General features: G+C 38.1%; 3 protein-coding genes across 3 annotated transcripts; 1 reads left to right on the forward strand and 2 right to left on the reverse strand.

The window, feature by feature from the left end:
- Positions 1-600: 600 nt before the first annotated feature.
- Positions 601-1,989, reverse strand: LOC112735526 (uncharacterized). Its single transcript, XM_025785059.1, has one exon. The coding sequence runs from the start codon at positions 1,987-1,989 to the stop codon at positions 601-603; it is 1,389 nt and encodes a 462-aa protein (XP_025640844.1).
- Positions 1,990-2,480: 491 nt separating this feature from the next.
- On the reverse strand, positions 2,481-4,457 carry LOC112735527 (uncharacterized). Its single transcript, XM_025785060.1, has one exon. The coding sequence runs from the start codon at positions 4,455-4,457 to the stop codon at positions 2,481-2,483; it is 1,977 nt and encodes a 658-aa protein (XP_025640845.1).
- Positions 4,458-10,494: 6,037 nt separating this feature from the next.
- On the forward strand, positions 10,495-13,206 carry LOC112733930 (probable xyloglucan endotransglucosylase/hydrolase protein 33). The gene is made up of 4 exons (XM_025783057.3): positions 10,495-11,266; positions 11,347-11,447; positions 11,563-11,771; positions 12,602-13,206. Exons 1-4 carry the CDS (start codon positions 11,032-11,034, stop codon positions 12,975-12,977), a joined length of 921 nt encoding a protein of 306 aa, XP_025638842.1. The 5' UTR covers positions 10,495-11,031; the 3' UTR covers positions 12,978-13,206.
- The last annotated feature ends 8,409 nt before the right edge of the window (positions 13,207-21,615 follow it).

The following is a 21,615-nucleotide window of genomic DNA, read 5'->3' on the forward strand; positions in this document are numbered from 1 at the left end:
AACCGTGGGCTCGGCTCGCCGATCTCTACGGGTATCATTGTGTCTACCCCGTATGTCAGGCGGAAAGGGGTTTCTCCCATGGCGGACTGCTAGGTTGTACGGTAGGACCAGATGACTGAGGCGAGCTATTCGGCCCATGCTCCTTTCTTGTTGTCTAGCCGCTTCTTGAGGCCTAGCAAGATCACCTTATTTGCGGACTTGACTTGTCCATTTGTCTGGGGGTGCTCTACTGAGGAAAATTTTTGTTTAACGCCCAGGCCGGCAAGGAATTCTACAAACTTTTTGTCGGTGAATTGCATCCCGTTGTCTGAGATGACGACTTCCGGGATGCCGAACCGAGTTATCACCTGCCTCCACATGAACTTTCTACAATTGGACGAGGAGATGGTGGCTAGTGGCTCGGCCTCTATCCATTTGGTGTAATAGTCAACGGCGACTATGAGATATTTGACTTGCCCTGGGCCAACCGAGAAAGGTCCCAAGAGGTCGACTCCCCACTGTGCGAAGGGCCAGGAGGACGTCATCAGGCTCAGTTCGGTGGCCGGTGCTCTGTGGAAGTTAACGTTCTCTTGGCACTTGACGCATTTTTTCACGAACTCCTTAGAGTCTTCCATCATTGACGGCCAGTAATATCCAGCTCGGATGAGCTTCCTCGCTAGGGCTTTGCCACCGATGTGGTGACCACAACACCCCCTCGTGGACTTCTCTGAGCACGTAGTCCGTCTGGTCGGGGTGTAGGCACTTCAGCAAGGGTTGGCTAAGTCCCTTTTTGAACAGTTGCCCTTGTATGACCGTGTATTTGGCAGCCTCCCTTCTCAACGCTATAGCTTCCTTCTCACCTCCAGGGAGTTTGCCGTTTTGCAAGAAATCGGTGATGGAGTCCATCCAGGAGGGGCTTATCTTGGTCAGGTGGAGGGCAACTGCTGGTTCTTTCGTGATGCCTTGAATAAGGGATCGGTTGCCGGTTCCAGGTTTCGTGCTCGCTAGCTTGGATAGGAGATCTGCCCGTGTGTTCCTCTCTCTCGGAACGTGTTGGACCGTGACCTCCTCGAACTGTTTGCTCAGTTCTTTGACCATCTCCAAGTACTTCTGCAACATCGAATCTTTGGCTTGGTAGCTTCCATTTACTTGCGACATGACGATCTGTGAGTCGCTGCATACTTCTAGTATCGTGGCCCCGACTTCCCAGGCTAAGATCAAGCCACCTAGAAGGGCTTCATATTCTGCTTGGTTGTTCGATACGGAAAACTCGAACTTGACCGATTGTTCGTAGATGACCCCGGTTGGGCTTTCCAAGATGATCCCAGCGCCTCCAGATGTCTGGTTGGAGGCTCCGTCTACATGGAGCTTCCACCGTGTGCCCGTGTCCTCGGTTGGGTCTTTGGTTACTTCCACCAGGAAGTCCGCCATTGCTTGCGCCTTAATTGCATGTCGAGGCTCGTATCTTAAATCATATTGGGATAGTTCGATGGCCCAGGTCATCATCCTTTCCGCTAGGTCGGGTTTCTGGAGCACTTGACGAATTCCCTGGTCCGTTCTTACGACCACTTGGTGACCTTGGAAGTATTGCCGTAGTCTGCGGGAAGAGGTTAGGAGTGCTAGCGCCAGTTTCTCCAACTTGCTGTACCTAAGTTTTGCTCCTTGCAGCGCTTTACTCACAAAGTAAATTGGTTGTTGAACTTTCCCTTCTTCCCGCACCAAGACCGCCGCCAGCGCTTCTTCCGTTACCGCTAGGTACAGGTAGAGCGGTTCTCCGACCACGGGTTTACCGAGCACAGGTGGTGTTGCAAGTATCTTTTTGAAATGGTTGAATGCTTCTTCGCATACCGGGGTCCATTCAAATGCTATTCCCTTTCTCGTTAGTTGAAGAAAGGTAGGGCCTTTGCTGCTGACGCCGTGAGGAAACGAGATAGCGCGGTGAGCCTTCCCGCCAGTCTCTGGATGTCTTTGACACAGCCTGGGCTCTTCATTTGGAGTATTGCTTGGCATTTTTCAGGATTGGCTTCCACCCCCCTTTGGGTTATCATGAATCCTAGGAACTTCCCGGCCTCCATGGCAAAGGCGCACTTGAGAGGGTTGGGCCTCATGCCGTGTCGTCGGAGGGCCGCGAACACATTTCCAAGGTCACTTAGAAGGTCTTCGGGTTGGGTGGTCTTGGCAAGGATGTCGTCCATGTAGACTTCCACCGTTTTGCCAATGGTGTCGCCGAATATCTTGTTCATCAACCTTTGGTATGTGGCCCCTGCGTTCTTCAGGCCAAAGGGCATTACCTTGTAGCAATAGATTCCTCCTGGAGTTATGAATGCCGTTTTTTCTTCGTCTGGCTGGTGCATCGGTATCTGATTGTAGCCGGAATAAGCATCCATAAAGCTCAGATACCGGTACCCCGCCGCCGCGTCGACGAGTGCATCAATGTTGGGTAGGGGGTAGCAATCCTTGGGGCATGCTTTGTTGAGATCAGAATAATCCACGCACATCCTCTATTTCCCATTATGCTTTCTTACTAGGACTACGTTCGACATCCAAGTCGAGTAGTCATGTTCCCGGATGAATCCTGCTTCGAGGAGGCTGGCTGTCTGCTTGGCCACCTCTTCTGCTCTTTCTTGTGACATCTTCCTCCTCCTCTGGGCCACCGGTCTGGCTTCTGGCTTGACGGCCAAATGGTGCGACATGAGTTGGGGGTCTATCCCCGGCATGCCGGTCGGTGTCCAAGAAAATAGGTCACTGTTGGCCCTGATCATTTCCATTAAAGGTTCTTTCAGCTCGTGAGGGAGATTTCTGTTCACGAAGGTGAACTTCTCCTCCGTGTCGCCGACTCTAAACTTCTCCAGGTTCCCCTCTGGTTCGGGTCTCAACTTGTCGCTGACTCTGGCGTCCAAGTCGACGAGGAACACTCCTGATGCTTCTTTGGATTTCTTTCTTAACGAGAGACTGGCATTGTCGCAAGCGACTGCCATTTCCAGATCTCCCCTTACAAACCCTATTGATCCTTCTTCAGTTATGAACTTCATTATCAGCATCCTTGTGCTGATGACTGCCCCTAGGTCGTTGATGGTCTTCCTCCCTAGGATGATGTTGTAGGCCGTGGAGTCTCGTAGGATCACGAACTCTGCCATTTCCGTTCTTCTCCATTGGCATTGTCCCACGGAGGTCGGCAGGGAGATTATCCCGTCCGGCTTAATGAAGTGGTCGCCGAGCCCTACAACGCCGTGCTGGTGAGTCTTTAAGTCGGCGTCCCTTAGGCCCAAGGTGTCGAACACATTGCGGAACATGATGTTCGAATCTGCCCCCGTGTCTACAAGGATCCGCTTGATGAGGCCGGTTCCCACTCTGCCCGTAATGACCATGGGAGGATTTTCCGCGACCTCGTCGAACCATTGGTCCTCCGGGCCGAAAGAAATGGATGGAAGTTTCTTGGGGCTTCGCGCAGAGGATGTGGAAACCGCCAGGACTTTAGCGTCTTTCTTATGTGCCGACTTGGACCTAGGCGCCGCGTTTCTCGCCGTTACCATGTTTACTATGGTAAGGCCGTGGTCGTTGTCCTCCGGCTCTTGGCATCGCTTTGCTGCCCGGGTGTTGTCTTTGCCCTCGTGGTCGCGATTCTGTCTCCTCAGCTCCCTAATGAGGTGGGAGAACTCGGCTAGCTTTGCATCCCTGATCGCTTGCTCCAGTGCGTCTTTCAGGTCGAAGCAGTCTTGTGTCTTGTGCCTATAGCCCTTGTGGTAATCACAGTAGAGGCTCCTGTTCTCCCCTGTTCGTTCCTTCAGAGGTCGGGGCTTCGACAAGATCCCCTTCTCGACTATTTGTTGGTAAACTTCCATAATCGGCGCGGTGAGGGGAGTGTAATTAGTGAACTTCCCGACACGAGGAAACGGCCTGGGAGTCTTACTCGGACCGCCGTCCCTGGCGTGTTCCTTTTCTCTTTCTCCGCTCCCGTGATGCCGGGTTTGATTGTAAGAGGGCTGCTGTTTGTTGGCAGCCACGACCTGACTGACTTCTTCATCGTTAATGTACTCCCTGGCTACACATTGGATCTCCTGCATTGTCCACACTGGCTTCGTGGTGAGGTGCTTTCTGAAGTCCTCGTTTAGAAGTCCGTTCGTTAGGCACAAGCTTGCAACCGAATTCGTCAGCCTGTCGATCTCCAAGCACTCATCGTTGAATCGGTCTAGGTATTTCTTGGTCGGCTCGCCGGATCTCTGGGTCACTCCAAGTAGATTGATTGGGTGCTTTGTCTTTGCGATCCTGGTTGTGAATTGGGCTAGGAAGGCGCGACTGATGTCCGAGAACCTGGTCACCGAGCCCTGCGGGAGGTTATTAAACCACCGTATTTCAGGTCCTGCTAAGGTGACCGGGAAAGCGCGACACCTTACCTCGTCTCCCACTCCCTCCAGGTTCATTCTGGCTTCGAAAGCCGTAAGGTGCTCCTGCGGGTATTGGGTTCCGTCGTACCTCATGTCAGTTGGCTTGTCAAACTATTTTGGCAGCCAGACCTCGAGGATGGAACGATGGAATGGGGTTGCGCCCATTATCATTGGTCCCCGCGTTCTGGTTGTTCTTCCCTCGTCGTCCTCCCGACGAGCATCCTCGCAGTTTCGCTCTGTGGTACGCCTGTCGTGCCTGGCGTATATGAGGGGGTCGTGGCGTCTTCTCGCGCGTCCTCCTTCCCTAGCGTTCTCGGGCTCAGATTGTGGGCTAGCTGTTCCTCGGGAGCGGCTTCTCGAGACGGAGTGGGAGTAGCTCGATTCGGAAGTTTGTTGACAATGTTCTCGGCCTGCCAGCCGGCGCTCTATGTCTTGCATCCTGTGGCGTAGTTCTTGCATTATTCTGGTGCTGTTGTCGCCAGTTCCCCCGAAGGGGCGCCTTTCAGGAGATCGTGTGGTTTGTCTTGGAGGGGACCTCGTGCGTTGCCGGGGAGAGGCCGCGGAGGCTTCCCCTCTGCGCTCAGTCTCGTGGGCTGTTCCTCCTGGGCCCAGTACAACGTCCATTCAGGCGCTCCCCACAGACGGCGCCAATGTTCGGTATGGCGGGTACCGGACGGATCGGGTTGGTACTTCGATTGATGAGAGGGGAATCGCCTGGTTCCGGATTGTTGGGTTGAAGGGGGTGCAGTCGACGTCCTGAACTCTTCGTATGGAGAAGGGGGGTGTCACCTGCAAAGACACTCCGACGCTCCAGTCAGCAAAGTGTGCAGACGAAAAATGGGTAAATGGTATGTGACGTACCTTGGGGGAAGGGTAGGACCTTCCCCATATATACTGTGTTAGAGGTGGGCCCATCAAGGACAAGCCCACCTTCTTCGATGCTTCCTTCCCACAGCTGTAGCATAGCTGTCAGGGACGCGTGTCTGAGTCGACGACTGAGCGCCTCGCTCCTGACCGTTCGGGTCGGGTAGTGCTCGAATCGGGCCGGCCCGCTAGTGGTTTGGGCCAGGCCCGCTAGTGGTTTGGGCCAGGCCGTAACAAAATATATTATTGTGTTTCTCTCTTTAAAAACACATACATTATTTATATAGATGTGCTGTATACTTGTATGAGCCAGTTGTATAGGATAGTTTCAATAAAGAGTTAAGATTGTTTTTTTTAATAGAAAAAATAAAATAAAATAAATATAATAATAATAGAGTGCACTTTTCATTTAATAAAAACACAAAAAATTGTCTAATAATAATAATAATAATAATTGAAAATGCGTCATCCTATTGGATTTCATCTCCATCACCATCTCCATCTCGATCTTTAGCTTGTTTTTTTCTTTGGTTTTAGCTATTTATGACCCAGTCAGCAATTGAGTGCAGGAGAGGAGAGGAGAGAAGAGAAAAGAAAAGTAAAATGGGCGTGCCATAAATCAGCATATAACGCCATTACCACCGCCTTCAATTCACAATGTCCTTTTCCCTTAATGGGATGCATGCAACATTATTGCAACTTTGCAACCTCTTCTATTATTTATTATTACTTTAAAAAATTTTCAGTATATAAAAAAAGGATTTAATTAACATATATTTTAAAAGTACATGATACATTTATTATAAAAAAAAATTAAATTTTGTTATTTAATAGATATAAAATAAATATATTAAAAATTTAAATTTTTTATATTTTTAATAAAAAATTTTAAATTTATAATTTTAATCTATTTTTTAAAACATATGATAGATAAATGTATCAAATAAATAATTATTTATTAAAAATACAAGTACTAAAATATTTCTTTATTTTAAGGGTTTATTTAATTTATGCCTAAAAGACATATATTAAATTTATAAAATAAAAATTTGTTTATTAAAAATATAAAGAATTTAAATTTTTAATATATTTATTTTTATTTATTAAATAAAAATATTTAAATTTTTTATTAATAATAAATTTATTATGTATTTTTAGAATGCATGTAAATTAAATTCTTATTTTAATAGCAAGAAATTATTAAAAGGGTAATATTTTGCATAAAATATACGTGTAACTGTGCAGTATTTTGTTGTCTTCGGCATTTTTATTTTATAGATTAAAAATTAATTTATTATAGATATAAATTTTATTTAAGAATAAATTAATAAATTATTATATATATAAAATAGAATTTAAATTTTTAATATTTATTTAAATTAACAGTGAATTTGGTCACTAAATCAATTTAAGCTGGTTAGACTGTTCAGTCTTTAAGTCGTATCAGATTCCTCTGCATGCCAGCTAAGTCACTCCTGTCAGATTTGGTCACTTTCAGACATAAAGATACTTTGACATTTTTTGTTCTCTCACTAACCATGCAATGCAAATCATTCCTCATTACTTATTATTAGTCATTAGCACTATATATCATTAAATTAATTAATCAAAGCTCATGGATCCCTCATTTGATTCTCTCGAGTTATTTATTTAACTGTTTATTTACCTACCAACTACCCAGTTTGGAATCACCAGGGCATTTATATACTGCTGGATTTTTTGACTGAAAGAATCATTTTTATCATTGTATGCCATGACAATTCAATTTAATTCAATTTCAGATATGTAAATTTGATGGGACATTACGTACGACTCAATGAATACGAATTTGATTAAATTTAAATTTTAAAAAATTTGATTTAAAATAAAAGCAATAAATTTACATTACTAACATGTCAAAAAAACAAATAATATAAGTTAAAAACTTAAAACGTTTAATGTCCTTTTAAAGCACATAAGAATTTTTCTTATTCGAAATCCACTCGTAAAAGAAAAAAAAAAATCCTAACAAGTTTACTAAGATTCAAATCCTTAATTAACTAACAAAATGAAAGTTATTTTGTAATGATGAGTTAGAAGGAAAAAGTGATTACGATTGATTGAAATGCAAAAAATGATTTGCAATGGAATCAAGACGTACGTACACGCTTTGAAGTTGAATCATGAATGAGTTGCTTCCAATCGGATCACAGCTCCCATTACAAGAATGGGAAATTGGGAACTCCATACACTGCGCCTAAAGTCTTTATCCAACTTAAGTCAAATTATGGACCTCTTTCCATTCATTTTTCTGAGGTTTTTTATTTTTAATATGGAGGAGAGGTTGGTGTCTTGCAGTTTTATGGAGAGTACAGAAGCTTTACCTGCACGTGGTGTTAGGGGAGTACAACTCGGACCGAGGGAGTTGAGTACAGGAACACGGAGGGTCCGTTTTCTTTTATACCAACTCATGTGTTCGAAAAAATATTTTATATACCAATTCGGAGGGTCCGTTTTCTTTGTATTGAAAAACAAAAAACACTAATCGGACAGTCCGATTTGTTAATGATAAATTTTAAATTTTTTCTCTCTCACAACTCGGACCATCCGATTTGGTAATTCAATTTTTTTTAAACAGAATTCGGATAGTCCGATTTCTTCTATCCCACATTCATGTATAGCACCCCCATCCTCCATAGCAATGCATAACACACACAGGCATGGCATATCTAAATTTTTTAGCCTTTTTCTGAATGTAGTCAATGTACAATTCTTTGAAACTCTTCATTTAAATAAAAAATTATTTTTCTTTTTTTTTAATAAAAATACTTAATATAAGGTGAATTCTACCAACCCCTCTAAATAACATGTAAGTTACTCTTCATGATTGTAATTTAATTGTCATTTAAATCATTCTTAATTTAATTTTTTTTTTTTTTTTTTTTTTTTCTTTTTCTACAGTGCATCATTCCTTAACGAGTCGTTGAATTTCCATGGCTTGTAACTTCTTCGTTCTTCCCAGTATAGTCAGCACCGACTTCATTGCTATCTCATGTCCTCTCACTCAATCTCTTTTTTTTTTTTAACCATGGATCATTCCTTATCAATATAATTAATGGTTAGTTTGGTTATTAAATTTTTTTTATTAAAAATAATATATGGAATATATATTCATATGTAAAATATAATATAATATAATAAAATAAATCTATTAAGAGTACTTAAAAGTATAATTAAAATCAGGAATATACAAATATAATAATAAAATTTGTACTCTAAACAAGTAAACATATCTTTTATCATACATAAATTATTTAAAAAAAATATAAATTGTTAAAATTAATAACACAAATTTAAAATGATAAAATTCAACTTTCTTACAAGTAATTTTTATAGTATTTTTATTCTTTTAATTTTTAATTTATTAATATTTTATTATTTAATTAATGATTAAACAAATTATTTTCATGAGAAATATTTTTTGTATAATCTTAAAGAAGAGACCAATATACCAATTTAAAAATTAATGTAAAAATAATATTTTAAATAAAAATAGTTAATATTAAAATTTTTAAATACAAAAGCAAATTATATAGATATTCAGGATATAAATATAAAATACATGTTTAAAATAAATAAAGGAGACAAAAATAATTATTTATTTCTCATGTGTACTTCCATTTTATCTGTTTTATTTATTTTATGCATATATTTTATATTTATCTTTTAAATATTTATACAAATTATTTTTATATTTAAAAATTTTAATATTAAATATTTTTTATTTAAAATTTTATTTTTACTTTATTTTTTAAACTACTATATTGGTCTCTTCTATAAGATAATACAAAACATAATTTTTTATAAAAATAATTTGTTTAATCATTAATTAAATAATAAAGTACTAATAAATTGTAAATTAAAAGAATAAAAATATTATAATAAATACAGTAAAAAATTGGATTTTATTATTTTAAATTTGTATTATTAATTTTAATAATATATTTATTTTTTAAATAATTTATGTATGATAAAAAATATGTTTACTTGTTTAGAGTACAAATTTTATTATTATATTTATATATTCATGATTTTAATTATATTTTTAAGTATTTTAAATAAATTTATTTTATTATATTATATTTTAAATATGAATATATATTCCATCTTGTAATTAAATAAATATATATTTTTTAATGAAAAAATTTAATAACCGAACTAACCATTAATGATGTTGATGTTGATAAAGAGTGATTCATGGCAAAAAAAAAAAAAAAAAAAAAAAAAAAAGAAGAAGGGGGATTGAGTGAGAGGACAAGAGATAGCAATGAAGTCCGCGTTGGCTATACTGGGAAGAATAGGGAAGTTACGAGCCATGGGAATTCAACGACCCGTTAAGAAACAATGCACTGTAGAAAGAGATTGCGTGAGAACGTGCTTCAATTAATGGGGTAAAATTTTAATATTTTAAGAAATTATACAATTACCCATCTCAAATAATAAATTACAAAATAACCCAACTATAGTTAAGTAATGATCAATTAAAATATGACACATCATGAAGGGTAACTTACATATTATTTTAGAAGGGGTCGGGTAGAATTCACCTTAATATAAACGCACATTATTAGTCCCACCTAAAACTCCTATATTGAAAATGAATATCATAGCATATTTCATAACATTTATTAATTGGTGGAGATCACTCGTTCAAATATCAATAATCGAATGAAAGAGATTTAGGGCCGTTTAGAAACTCTAGAAATAACTTTTTTTAACTTTTGACTTATGAAAAGTAGTAGTATTAATGTTTGGTACAATTTTTAAAATCAAATTATAATTTTTTAAAAAGCTATTTAGGAGCTTATAGAGAAGTTAAAAAAAATGACTTCTCTCATAATACTTCTACTTTTCATCACATTTCTATAAAATAAGTACTTTTAAAGTTAAAAATACAAACATAAAATAACTTATTTATAAATTACTTTTAACAGAGTCATTTATTGTTTAAGTTATTTTATCAAAAAGAACTTAATTAAATTGGTTACCAAATTGGACCTTATTCTCCTTTAATCAAATATCAATAATTTTATATCTGTCTTAAATAAGAAAAAGAAAAAAAAAAGTTCCAAAATATTGATCAACTATACCATTACCATGGAAATGCTTACAAAACTTACTTACAAACAACTCCTTAATATCCCTTTTTATTGCCTATACATTACTCTAGCAAGTAAAAAGACTTATACCGGTTGTTATTAACCATACATTAAAATTGGGCACAAATAATATTTTTCTGCCAAATACTAAAATACCAACATTTTTAGCCAAAAAAACAGATAATTGATTAGTATTAACTTAAATTCAAGACAAATACAAAAAAAAAAAAAACATTAACTACTAAATATTTTTGACCAATTTAGATTGTACATGCAATAATTCATTAGGAAATTAAAAAAAAAATTACTAATATTTTTATTTAGTTTTTAGTTTTTATGTAAGAAATAACAAGCATGCGGGTGAGACTAGGAGTGAGGGTGGCCATCAAACATTAAACAAGATGTCTCACCCGATTTCCATGCTCCCCCTAACTTTAAGGCCAACCCTACAGAGCAACAACCCTGCCAAACGCCCAAACCTAAGGAAATCATACTCACATGACTCTTTTTGATACATTGCCTTTACCATCCAAATCAGATCACTTAACCAAAAATAATAGCCAGCTACAAAACAACTAAGCAAAATAGATTAAGTATTAAGCCACCATCACCACCACACCCCAATATATAGGCCACATTTTTCTACTCATAATACACTACTAGACATGGCACTAATTTGGCAACTCAACCTTCTCTTCTCACCTCTCATAATAATATGCTTATTATCAAACGTGGTTTCTTCACGCACTAGGCCCTTCACAGCTCCAACTGTGACACCCTTGACTAATTCCTTCCCTCGTGTCCCAATTGATCCTGCTTTTTCTAATGCTTTTGGGGCCTCCAATGTCAAGCTCCTTGCTAATGGGACCATGGCCACTCTGGCTCTCGACAAACTCTCAGGTGCGTCCGTGCGTCCGTGCCTGTTAAGCCGCTAGTATTATATAATCAATTCTTCAAACATGGTTATTCTTCTATTGCAGGCTCCGGATTGGTGTCCAAAAGCAGTTACTACTATGGATTCTTCAGTGCTGCAATCAAATTACCAGCTGGTATATCATCTGGAGTTGTAGTTGCCTTCTATGTAAGCTACCTAATAATATTATATATAGTCATTAATTAGTCAAAGCTTAGATATTAGTTTATAATTAACAGAAAATCATTGTGAAACTAACTAGATAAAGTGTTATATATACCAGTTGTCTAATGCAGATAAATTCCCTCATAACCATGATGAGATTGATATCGAACTCCTTGGGCATGACAAGAGGAACGATTGGGTTATCCAAACAAATGTGTATGCCAATGGAAGCGTGAGCACTGGAAGAGAAGAAAAGTTCTACTTCTGGTTCGACCCAACAAAGCAGTACCATTACTATAGCATCTTGTGGAACAGTTATCATACAGTGTAAGAACCTTAATCACTAATCATCTCCTTCACCAAAACAGAGTAATCTCATCATATAGCTTCTACAGTTTTTGGTATAACAAATCATCTTGGATGACGTGTAAATTATTTTTCACTAGTATACACAAATTTCTTCTTAAAAAACAAAAAAAAAAGGAATGATGGGGCAGCAATTTTGGTATTTTGTAACCATCAATTGGTCATTAATAGTGTTTTTAATGGTAGGAGATAACTCACTTTTGTTTTGATGGTTAAATGCTGGCCCTAAAACACAAAAGTTACTGACTACTAGGTAGAATCTTATGGAAAGTTGTCTAATTAATAATTAAAAATTAATGAATAATAATTTAATTAAATATATTAAATTATCTAATCATTGTTAATTATTAACTCCACATAAACATAAGTCTCTATCAAGAATACTTTTCTTTAATTGAATCTAATTAAATGTTATTATTAAAAAACTTTTATATTATCGTAACAGTAAATTAAAATTTAGATAAAATATATTTTTTGTTCTTAATGATTACGATTATTTTTAAAAATACTCCTAACATTCATTCAATTTTATTTCTAACGTTTTCTACTAATTCAATTTTGTCCCTAATTTTTTCGATTTATCTCAAAACTATTCTTATGGTTAGTTTTCAATTTTGTCCTTGATATTTTATATGAAATTAACGTGTAGAGATAATTTAAAATGTAACTAAATATTAAGAATATTCTTGAAAAAAAAGGATAAAAGTCAAAAGATAAAATATTTTAATTGATATATTAATATTATATAAGTGGAGTAGTTGTGAAAAGAATTGTAATTTGAATTTATGTAGGTTCCTAGTGGACAACATTCCAGTGAGGGAATTCATACACGGGACTGTTTTCCCATCAAAACCGATGTCGGTGTATGCAACAATATGGGATGGTTCAGAATGGGCCACACATGGTGGAAAATACCCAGTTGATTATAAGTATGCACCATTTGTTGTTTCATTCTCAGAGATGCAACTCACTGGCTGCACTTCTGATCCATTAGCATGCTCTAAATCCACCCCTTCTTCTGGTGTAGACCCTGTTAATGGACCTCAATTTACCAAGCTATCCCCACAACAGCTGGCAGCACTTGATTGGGCTAGAAAGAAGCTCATGTTTTACTCCTATTGTACTGACAAGAACAGATATAAAGTCATGCCACCAGAATGCCACTAAATACATAAATAAATATTTTTAACTATTCTTTTTTCTCATACTTATACTTTTCCAATTTTTTTTTATTATTTTTCTTCACCTGAGTGGGGAATGGGGAATAATAGTAATGTTGTGGTTTCAATAGAACATTCAATATGGTCAAGTCAATGTATAATGCATGTAATTTTATGTATGTATCTACAATAACAATACTTCATTATATTTATACACTCGCATTCAAGTTTCTTCACATAGTTGTGAAATGATGTTAACTTTCTTGTACTTTCTTTCCTTCTTCTACTTATAAAAGGTAAAAGTCTTCAATACCAAATTATAATTACTGGTTAATTAATAGTAAACTCTATTGCCATTTTTACTTTACATTGAATTTTGATATTCACATACCCAACTACCCATGTGATGATGCCCATGTTGTGATCACATCAAAATGTTGGTCACCTAATGATAAGAAAACATGCACAAAATATGTTACCAATTCAGAAAAATACAGTATGGCCGTTTTGGGTTATGTGTTTCTAACTTTTATAAAGGCACATGTTAACTGTTAAGGAATGAAAAAAAAAATCCATTACATTTTATTGAAAAGTTAAATTTGATTATTTTTTAAAATATAAACGTTGTCTTTTTTTATATATATATACACTAAAATAATGTATATAACATTATTCTTATATTTATTTATTTATAATATAGATCCTTAAATAAGCATGTTGCTGTGACTTGTAATGATATATTGGGTGGATACCATGTGGCATGTGCCCAGCACAGGGGTAGATCCATCTGAATAGAACGTTGAGAATTGCAGATTTCAATAACAACTTTAAATTATTTTAATATAAAACTTAAAAAGATGAAAGAAGAAAGTAGACAAAGAGTATAAACACTAAACAGAAACCTTTTTTTTTTTTTCCCTTCCTTGGAACCTTCGGCAATCGGCAGCAGTAAACACAGCCTTGGCTAGTCACTCTCATAGCATATAGCCATGTGGGACACAAGTCTTAAAATAGAGATTAGAGATTTTGAGTCCTCTTATTATCTTTCATGTTATCTTTTGGAGAAATTCTTTTTGTGTATACATTTTTCTAGTATCGCAAAATAATATATATTGTAAACAAACTTGAGTAAAACTTTGTATCCATTTAAAAGTCTGTCGCTGACCACTGAGTTGTTGCATGCACAAGGCGGGATTCGAACAGTAAACTGACCACTCGACCAATCTAAGTTAGTTTAGTAGTTGTCTTCTATTTTTTTTTGGGTCAGTAGTCGCCTTCTTAATAACAGAGTTGGGTTATCTGATTGAGTAAAAAACACCAAAAAAAAAATCTAATAGTCCTTTCTGTTGTTTTTTTTTTTTTTTTGTCATGAATAGTCCTTTCTTATATTTTTCTTTTCCTTCATTTTCCTTTTATTTTTTTTTTCCAGTCCACCACTTACTGCATTGACTCAAGTTTCTTGGCCAGAAGTTCAATGTTTTCGGCTTACCAAAACTCAAACAATACAAAAACACTTTCAAACAACATCTTAAGACACTTTCCTTTTTGGGTCCAAAGCCCAATGTCTTGAGTTGGACTTATCCGCATGACGGCCCAAATGTAATAAACAAGAGAAAAGGGGGAAACTACTCCGTTATACTACTACTACTAGAGAGAGCGCACCAAAAAATAAAAAATACTGAGAGAGAGAGTACTCCTTAAGTTAAGGTGAAAATTGAGGTACAATCAACTTTATATAAAATTGATAATTAAGAATCGTTAAATTATTTGACTAATTTAATTAATTTTTTATATAATGACTCTCAGTTATTAACTTCACGTGAAGTTGACTGCATCTAAGTATTCACCTAAATTTAATACTGAAAGGTTTGACGGTTTGACAGCTTATTTTGGAGAAGTCACTAAAATCAGCAACTTCAGAATTAAAGTAATTTCAAGAAAAAAATTTAAAAACAAGTGGACGAGTGGTAAGAGATTTATTATGGAGTTGAAGGTTTAAGGTGATAACTAAAGAAGTGACATAAAATATAAATACTTAATATTCCTAAAAAAATTAAAATACATAAGACTTGTAGGAGTAACGACAGAGTATGAGGCGAAGAATGAAGGAGAGGAGGCGGCGTTTGGTAGTTTAATTTCAAGCAGTTAATGGAGGTGTACTTGTTATGAGCTAAGCCTCAGAGTGGTCCCTGAAGTTACACTCGTGCTTCACAGTAGTTCCTAAAATTATTAATTACCCAAATTGGTACTTGAAGTTAAACGCCGAGACTCAGTGTTGTCCTTCCGGCACATTTCCTCCAGGTGGCGTCATCGGAAAGCTGATGTGGCTAATTTGGTGACACGCGGGCAAGGCTAAAACGACGTAATTTTGTTGGTGGCGCGTAAATGGCCGAAAACGACGTCGTTTCACTCCAAAAGTTGGTTTTGAAGACTCCCCCATCAAACGTTAACGTAACGCATTGTCTTCCCTCCCTCAAAATACAACACAAACCCCTGCTCCCCTTTACTCGTCAATGGCGGTGGTTGGATTGTGGTAACTGTTGCGATTTATGTGGAGCACGACTGCTATATAGGATTGGATATCATCATTTGCCTCAAACAAAGACTGTATCGAAGGCCCATCTCTCTGGAAAAGGTAAGGAAAAAAGGAAAAATATAATGTGATATAAGGAATGTTCTGTTTTTTGTTAAGGTTGTTAGTTTAATCTCTTCAGTAGTTAGAAACGATTTTTTGGAGTGTTATCTGTGGGTATGCATGTTTGTGTTTCGCAATATTTAGCTAGGGTTTGATCGCAACTAGTTTTCAGAGTGGTTAGGCTAATGAAGGTGTTGACTGTATGAGGGCTGTTTGTCATAGGGAAATGCTATTTCTTATCTATTATGCTCTGCTGCATTTACAGTTAATGTAGTTTCCAACTTGTTAATATGGTTGAAGATGATGAGGTTGATCATGAAATTTTGTTTCTAAATTGCAGATGGAAGATCCTTGGATTACCATCATATTTCACCATGGAGGCTTATTCGTCACAGAGCGTGATGGAGCTGTGAATTACAGTGGTGGACAGATTTTTGAGTTGCCGAGAGTTGACGTAGACACTGTGGATGTATTTTTTATCCGAGACTACTATAAGACACTTGGGTATGACAATGTGACTCACTGTTGGTGGCTGGTGCCTAATAGGCCATTGCAAAGAGGGCTTAGAGCTTTGACACATGACAAAGAGCTCATGGAGATGTGTTATGCTGGTCAGACCAACAAGGGAGTTGTCCATGTGTATTATGAACATGGGGTCTCTGAACCTGTGTTTAATGAGAAAACAGGACTAGCATCATCCAAAGGCAAGGAGTTGATAGTGCTACCAGACCCTATTCCACATACATACCCCAGCATCAATGTGACAGTCAATACAATTTTCACCACATTACCACCAATTCCAACCTCAGAAGCAATGAACACCACAATTCCTACTCCAACAACAATCCCTCCAACTATGCCTACTGGTAAAGGTATTTCAGGACCAAAGCATAAGAGTCACACTACTGCAACTTCTGTTAGTTATTCCAAATCACCACCCAAAGAAATGGCAGCACCCACAGCTGCTGCTCCCAGTGTTAAGCCCACCCCACCACCAAAAACAATGGCCAAACCCACAGTTGCCACTACTTCTAAGCCCAACCCACGACCAAAAAGACTGGGCCACTCCACTGCTGCTCCTACTATGAAGCCCAACCCACCACCAAAGTCAACGGCCCAGCCCACTTCAAAACCTGTAACAAGATCAACATCACAAAAATCAAGGAGGTCTGATATACCAAAAAAAGGCCCTCAGAAAGTAAAGAATGCAGCATTACATGCTAGGAGGCCTTTAACAAGATCAGCTGCAACTGGAACTTTTGGAAGAGCATCTGTTAAGGGAAATGATCTTAAGACTGTGTTTGTTAGCTTGTCTAGTGAGGAAGAATCTTCAGACTCCCATGACAGTTATGACAGTGTAGAGGACGAACCGTATAGGCCTGCTGCTGATGATGTCTCTAGTGAGGAAGAAGAAGTGGTTGGGCAGAGATCAACTGGAAAGAAGAGTGATGCTAAAGATGTTAATGAAAAGAGTTCAGTTATGCTTGAGGATGATGGGATTGTGTGTGCAGAGTCAGGGTCTGAAGATGATGAATTCTTCTTTGGCCCGATTCCGAAGGTTGGTGAAACGGGAGCATATTATGATGCTCAAGATGGAGCTTATGATGAATCTGATGGTGAAGAGTCTTGGCACTCTGAGGAAATGAAGACTCCACCAAACTCTGAGGATGAGTTAGACGAGGTTGAGTCAGATGAGGTGTTTCCGGTATTTAGGGAAGGAGGAAGGTTTGGTGAGCTTAAACTAAAGGTTGGGATGAAATTTAATTCTAAGATGGAATTCAAGGAAGCTGTTCGTGAGTACTGTATCCAGGAGGGAAGGCGGATCTGGTGGAAGAAGAATGACAATTTAAGGATGAGGGCTGTTTGTAAGGGAGAGGAGTGTGGCTGGGTAGTATATGCTTCCATGGACAGTGAGGGTAACTGTTGGCAGATCAAGACATTTATGGACGATCACACTTGTCCTAGAGAGACTAAGAACAGGCTAGCTAACAGGAAGTGGCTGGGTTGCAAACTGGTTAGGAAATTAAGAAAATATCCCAACCTTAGACATTGTGAAGCTGCCCAGTACTTTAAGAGCAAGTGCGACTTAGACCTCAACAAGTCTTCACTGACAAGGGCTCTAGGGGATGCTAGGGCCATAGTTTATGGAGATGCTGCTGCCCAGTATGGTATGGTTAGGGATTACGGGTTGACATTACTGAAAACTAATCTTGGCTCCACTGTGAGTATTGGGGTTACACCTCATCCCAATCCTGATGAAGATCCAACCTTTGATAGGATGTACATTTGTCTTGATGGGTGTAAAAGAGGGTTCAAGGCTGGCTGCAGACCACTTATAGGGTTGGATGGAGCATTTCTAAAAACAAAACATGGTGGTCAAATCCTCTCTGCAATTGGTCAAGACGCAAACAATCACATTTATGTGATTGCTTATGCAATAGTGTCCATCGAAAACACGGAGAATTGGCGATGGTTTCTGGAATTGCTGCACCAAGACTTGGGTGACTACAAGCAACATGGTTGGTGTTTTATTTCAGACATGCAAAAGGTATGCATATCTATTGCTAGTTATCCTAACTAACAGTTGTCATTCTTAGATATACCTGCTGCTGAGTAGTGAATAATAGTAGTATAAATTGAATAACATGTGTAAATTAAATAATTGTTGAATTGAATATCTGCTGGTTTATAAACACAAATCTGTTTATTTAGATTGAGTAATTGTTGTATGCTGCATAGTTGATGGTTGCATTATAGGGGGTAGTATCTGTGTACTCAGCTAAGCTAAGGACCAAGTTATGTGAATTAAATAATTGTTGAATTGAATATCTGCTGCTTTATAAACACAAATCTGTTTACTTAGATTGAGTAATTGTTGAATGCTGCATAGTTGATAGTTGCATTATAAGGGGTAGTATCTGTGTACTCAGCTAAGCTAAGGACCAAGTTGATGTCACTTACACAACTTTAGGGACCACTATGAGTTCATTAAAATAACATTAGGGGCCATTTTGAGGCTCGATTTGAAACTTTGTGACTGGCTTGTTGGATTTGCAGGGTCTAATTCATGCAGTTCAGGATGTGCTCCCAAATGTCCATCACAGATTCTGTGTATGGCATTTATGGAGGAACTTCAACAAACAGTGGAAGGATAATCAGCTTAGAGGTTTGCTTTGGGAGTGTGCAAGGTCTACGACTCAAGAGGGATTTGTGGAAGGGATGAAAAAATTGGAAAAGCTAAATAAGGATGCTTGGAGTTATCTATGCAAATGGCCAAAGAATTCATGGAGCAGGACATTCTTCAGCATTGCACCAAAAATGGACAATATCTGCAATAATGCATGTGAGGTTTTCAACTCACGGATCAAGGACCCTAGAGCCAAGCCTATTATTACACTGCTGGAGGAGGTCAGGATGTACATCATGAGATCTATAGCCATGTGTGCATGCATGTGCTGCTTTGGCCAGGGCTGGTAGAAGGCCAGATGAATTCTGTCATAGCTGGTTGACCATGGAAGCATACAACAACACCTATGGCTTCCATATAAATCCAATTCCTGGCCAGGCACTGTGGGAGAAATCACCTTATAATAGACCTCAAGCACCAAAGTTCAAAAAGAAGCCAGGGCCAATCAAGAAGAAAAGAAGAAAGGATGCTGATGAGGAGCCAAGTAAAGGCAAGAAGCAGAAGACCTCAATGAAAAGAGTTCATAAAAAAGGACATTGTCGCTATTGTGGTGAATCTGGTCACACAAAGAGGAACTGTCATAAGAGGGCCGTTGATGAAGAATCAGCTGCTGTGGCGGCGGCTGCTGCTGCTACTAATTCTAATGCTAATGGAGGTGAGGTCAACAATTCTGCTCCAACTGCTGCTGTAAATGGTGGTAATGCCCCAGCTGTGTCACAGGATCAGGTTGATCTTAGTCACTTTAAAATTTTGGTGTTTCATACATAGGTGCAACAACCTGCTGTTCGGCCATCCAAACTGCCTCCTAAGAGAAAGTTGTCCACACCCAATGCTACCACCCAACCATCCAGCACCCCATCTGCAAGCACTCCATCTCCTCTATCTGCAAGTACTCCATCTGCAACCACTCCATCTGCAAGCACTCTCCCAACAAGCAGTCAGCTTGCAAGCACTGAAACAGCAACGAATCTACCAGCAATGCGATTTGTGCCTAATCCGGGATTCAAGCCACCCAGAACCAAGAATTAGTGACTTAGTTTTTTGTATTTAGGGACAGTATGGTGTCTTTATTTCTCTGTTTGCCTGAAGTAATGTACTGTGTATGCTTTCTTGCTTACAATTTCAGTGTTGGAGATTGAAAACTTATGACACTTATGTTTTGAAAACTCTGATATAGTTGGTGACTATTGTTCTGGCTTTATAATGCCTTATTTTGGATGTAATCACTACAGTATGAAATATGAATTATGACTTTCTTGAAGAGATACGTGACAGATTTTTGGTTTTATTTTGCACTCTCATATGCGATTAAGATGCTTTCCAAAAACTATAAACTCCTATTTTATTGACAACATATGCAAGCACACTAGTCTCAATCACTTTAATTTTCATTTCTTTCAAACAAACTGACAGGTACAACTACAGCAACAACATGCATAATTCATGTGTTTCTTCCCAGATACAATTGGCCAAATTGCCTATCTAACTTTAAGATAAGAATACCTACTGTAACCAGCAGCATAAATACAAACACCAAAACTCCACCCACTTTTAGAACCCTAACTTCAGACTCTAATCTTCCAAGTTTCCAAGCAAACTTCATCTTCCATTCTTCATTGTCAATTGAAGGGCTTGCTCTACCATCACATGTGATCACATCTTCTTCAAGAATTTTATCAATCCACATAAACAAACCACACCACTTCTTGCCTACAGTCTGCACCAAGGTAAAAGAATCAACCAAATTTATATCCAAAATTACAGCAAACAACAACAACAACAACCACTTACATTGTAGTTTGGGCAACCCACGAAGGGTCTCCCTGGATTAGAATCCGTCATTGACCATCGCAGCACTGGTCTCAAACCGCATCTGCACCATTCTGGCAAACGCGAATCCCTGTTCCTGTTCATTCTTCTCATGATGCTTCCAAACGATCGTGGGTTGTTCGAGCTTCCAGCAGCATTGCTCACGCTAGCCATTGTCGTCTGGGTATCAAGATGCTGCAGAGAAACCAACGGAAGAGACCAGAAGAGAAGAGAAGGGCACTGGAGGTTGATCTTCAGATTTGGAAATTAGGGATTTTAAACTTCGCATTAGGGACCAAATTGAGTCAATAAAATTCGTTCTTCCACCTCAGCTAGCCGTTAGCCTTGCCCGCGTGTCACCAAATTAGCCACATCAGCTTTCCGATGACGCCACCTAGAAAAAATGTGCCGACAGGACAACACTGAGTCCCGGCGTCTAACTTCAGGTATCAATTTGAGTAATTAATAATTTTAGGGACTACTGTGAAGCATGAGTGTAACTTCAGGGACCATTCTGAGGCTTAGTTCACTTGTTATTTTAGATGAGACATGACACATGAGTAAGGTTGGATGACTTGTTGTTTCGGAACATTTCATGTTGACTTTTTCTATTGTGGTGTTAAAAAGATAAAGGAAAAATAATTTATAAATTTAAGAAGTGAGGAAAAAGACAAGAGACACGTGGAGGCTGTATCAACACAGAAAGCGACAGAAAGAGATGGCAGTAACTGTGCCGCCAGGGCTCAACTCACGAGGCTCCCACACTCCCACTACTCTGACTTTCTTATCTACATTCAATAGTATTTGTTTCATACGTATCTCTTTAATATTTAATTATAAATAATATTCTTTTTAGTCACATTTAAATAAGACAACTTAATTAAATTATTTTAAAAAAATAACTTAAATAATAAATATTTATATTAAAAATAATTTATAAATATATTATTTTATATTTAATTTTTTAATTTTAAAAATACTTATTTTAAAAAAAAATGATAAAAAACTTTTTAT

Source organism: Arachis hypogaea, chromosome 3 (assembly GCF_003086295.3).
Source record: "Arachis hypogaea cultivar Tifrunner chromosome 3, arahy.Tifrunner.gnm2.J5K5, whole genome shotgun sequence".
Classification (NCBI taxonomy): domain Eukaryota; kingdom Viridiplantae; phylum Streptophyta; class Magnoliopsida; order Fabales; family Fabaceae; genus Arachis; species Arachis hypogaea.

Coding starts and splice junctions, on each gene's coding strand:
- LOC112735526 (XM_025785059.1), bottom strand. CDS start 1,989: ATGCCAAGCAATACTCCAAATGAAGAGCCCAGGCTGTGTCAAAGACAT.
- LOC112735527 (XM_025785060.1), bottom strand. CDS start 4,457: ATGAGGTACGACGGAACCCAATACCCGCAGGAGCACCTTACGGCTTTC.
- LOC112733930 (XM_025783057.3), top strand. CDS start 11,032: ATGGCACTAATTTGGCAACTCAACCTTCTCTTCTCACCTCTCATAATA. Junction 11,448..11,562: donor GAGTTGTAGTTGCCTTCTAT/GTAAGCTACCTA, acceptor TATATATACCAG/TTGTCTAATGCAGATAAATT. Junction 11,772..12,601: donor TGGAACAGTTATCATACAGT/GTAAGAACCTTA, acceptor GAATTTATGTAG/GTTCCTAGTGGACAACATTC.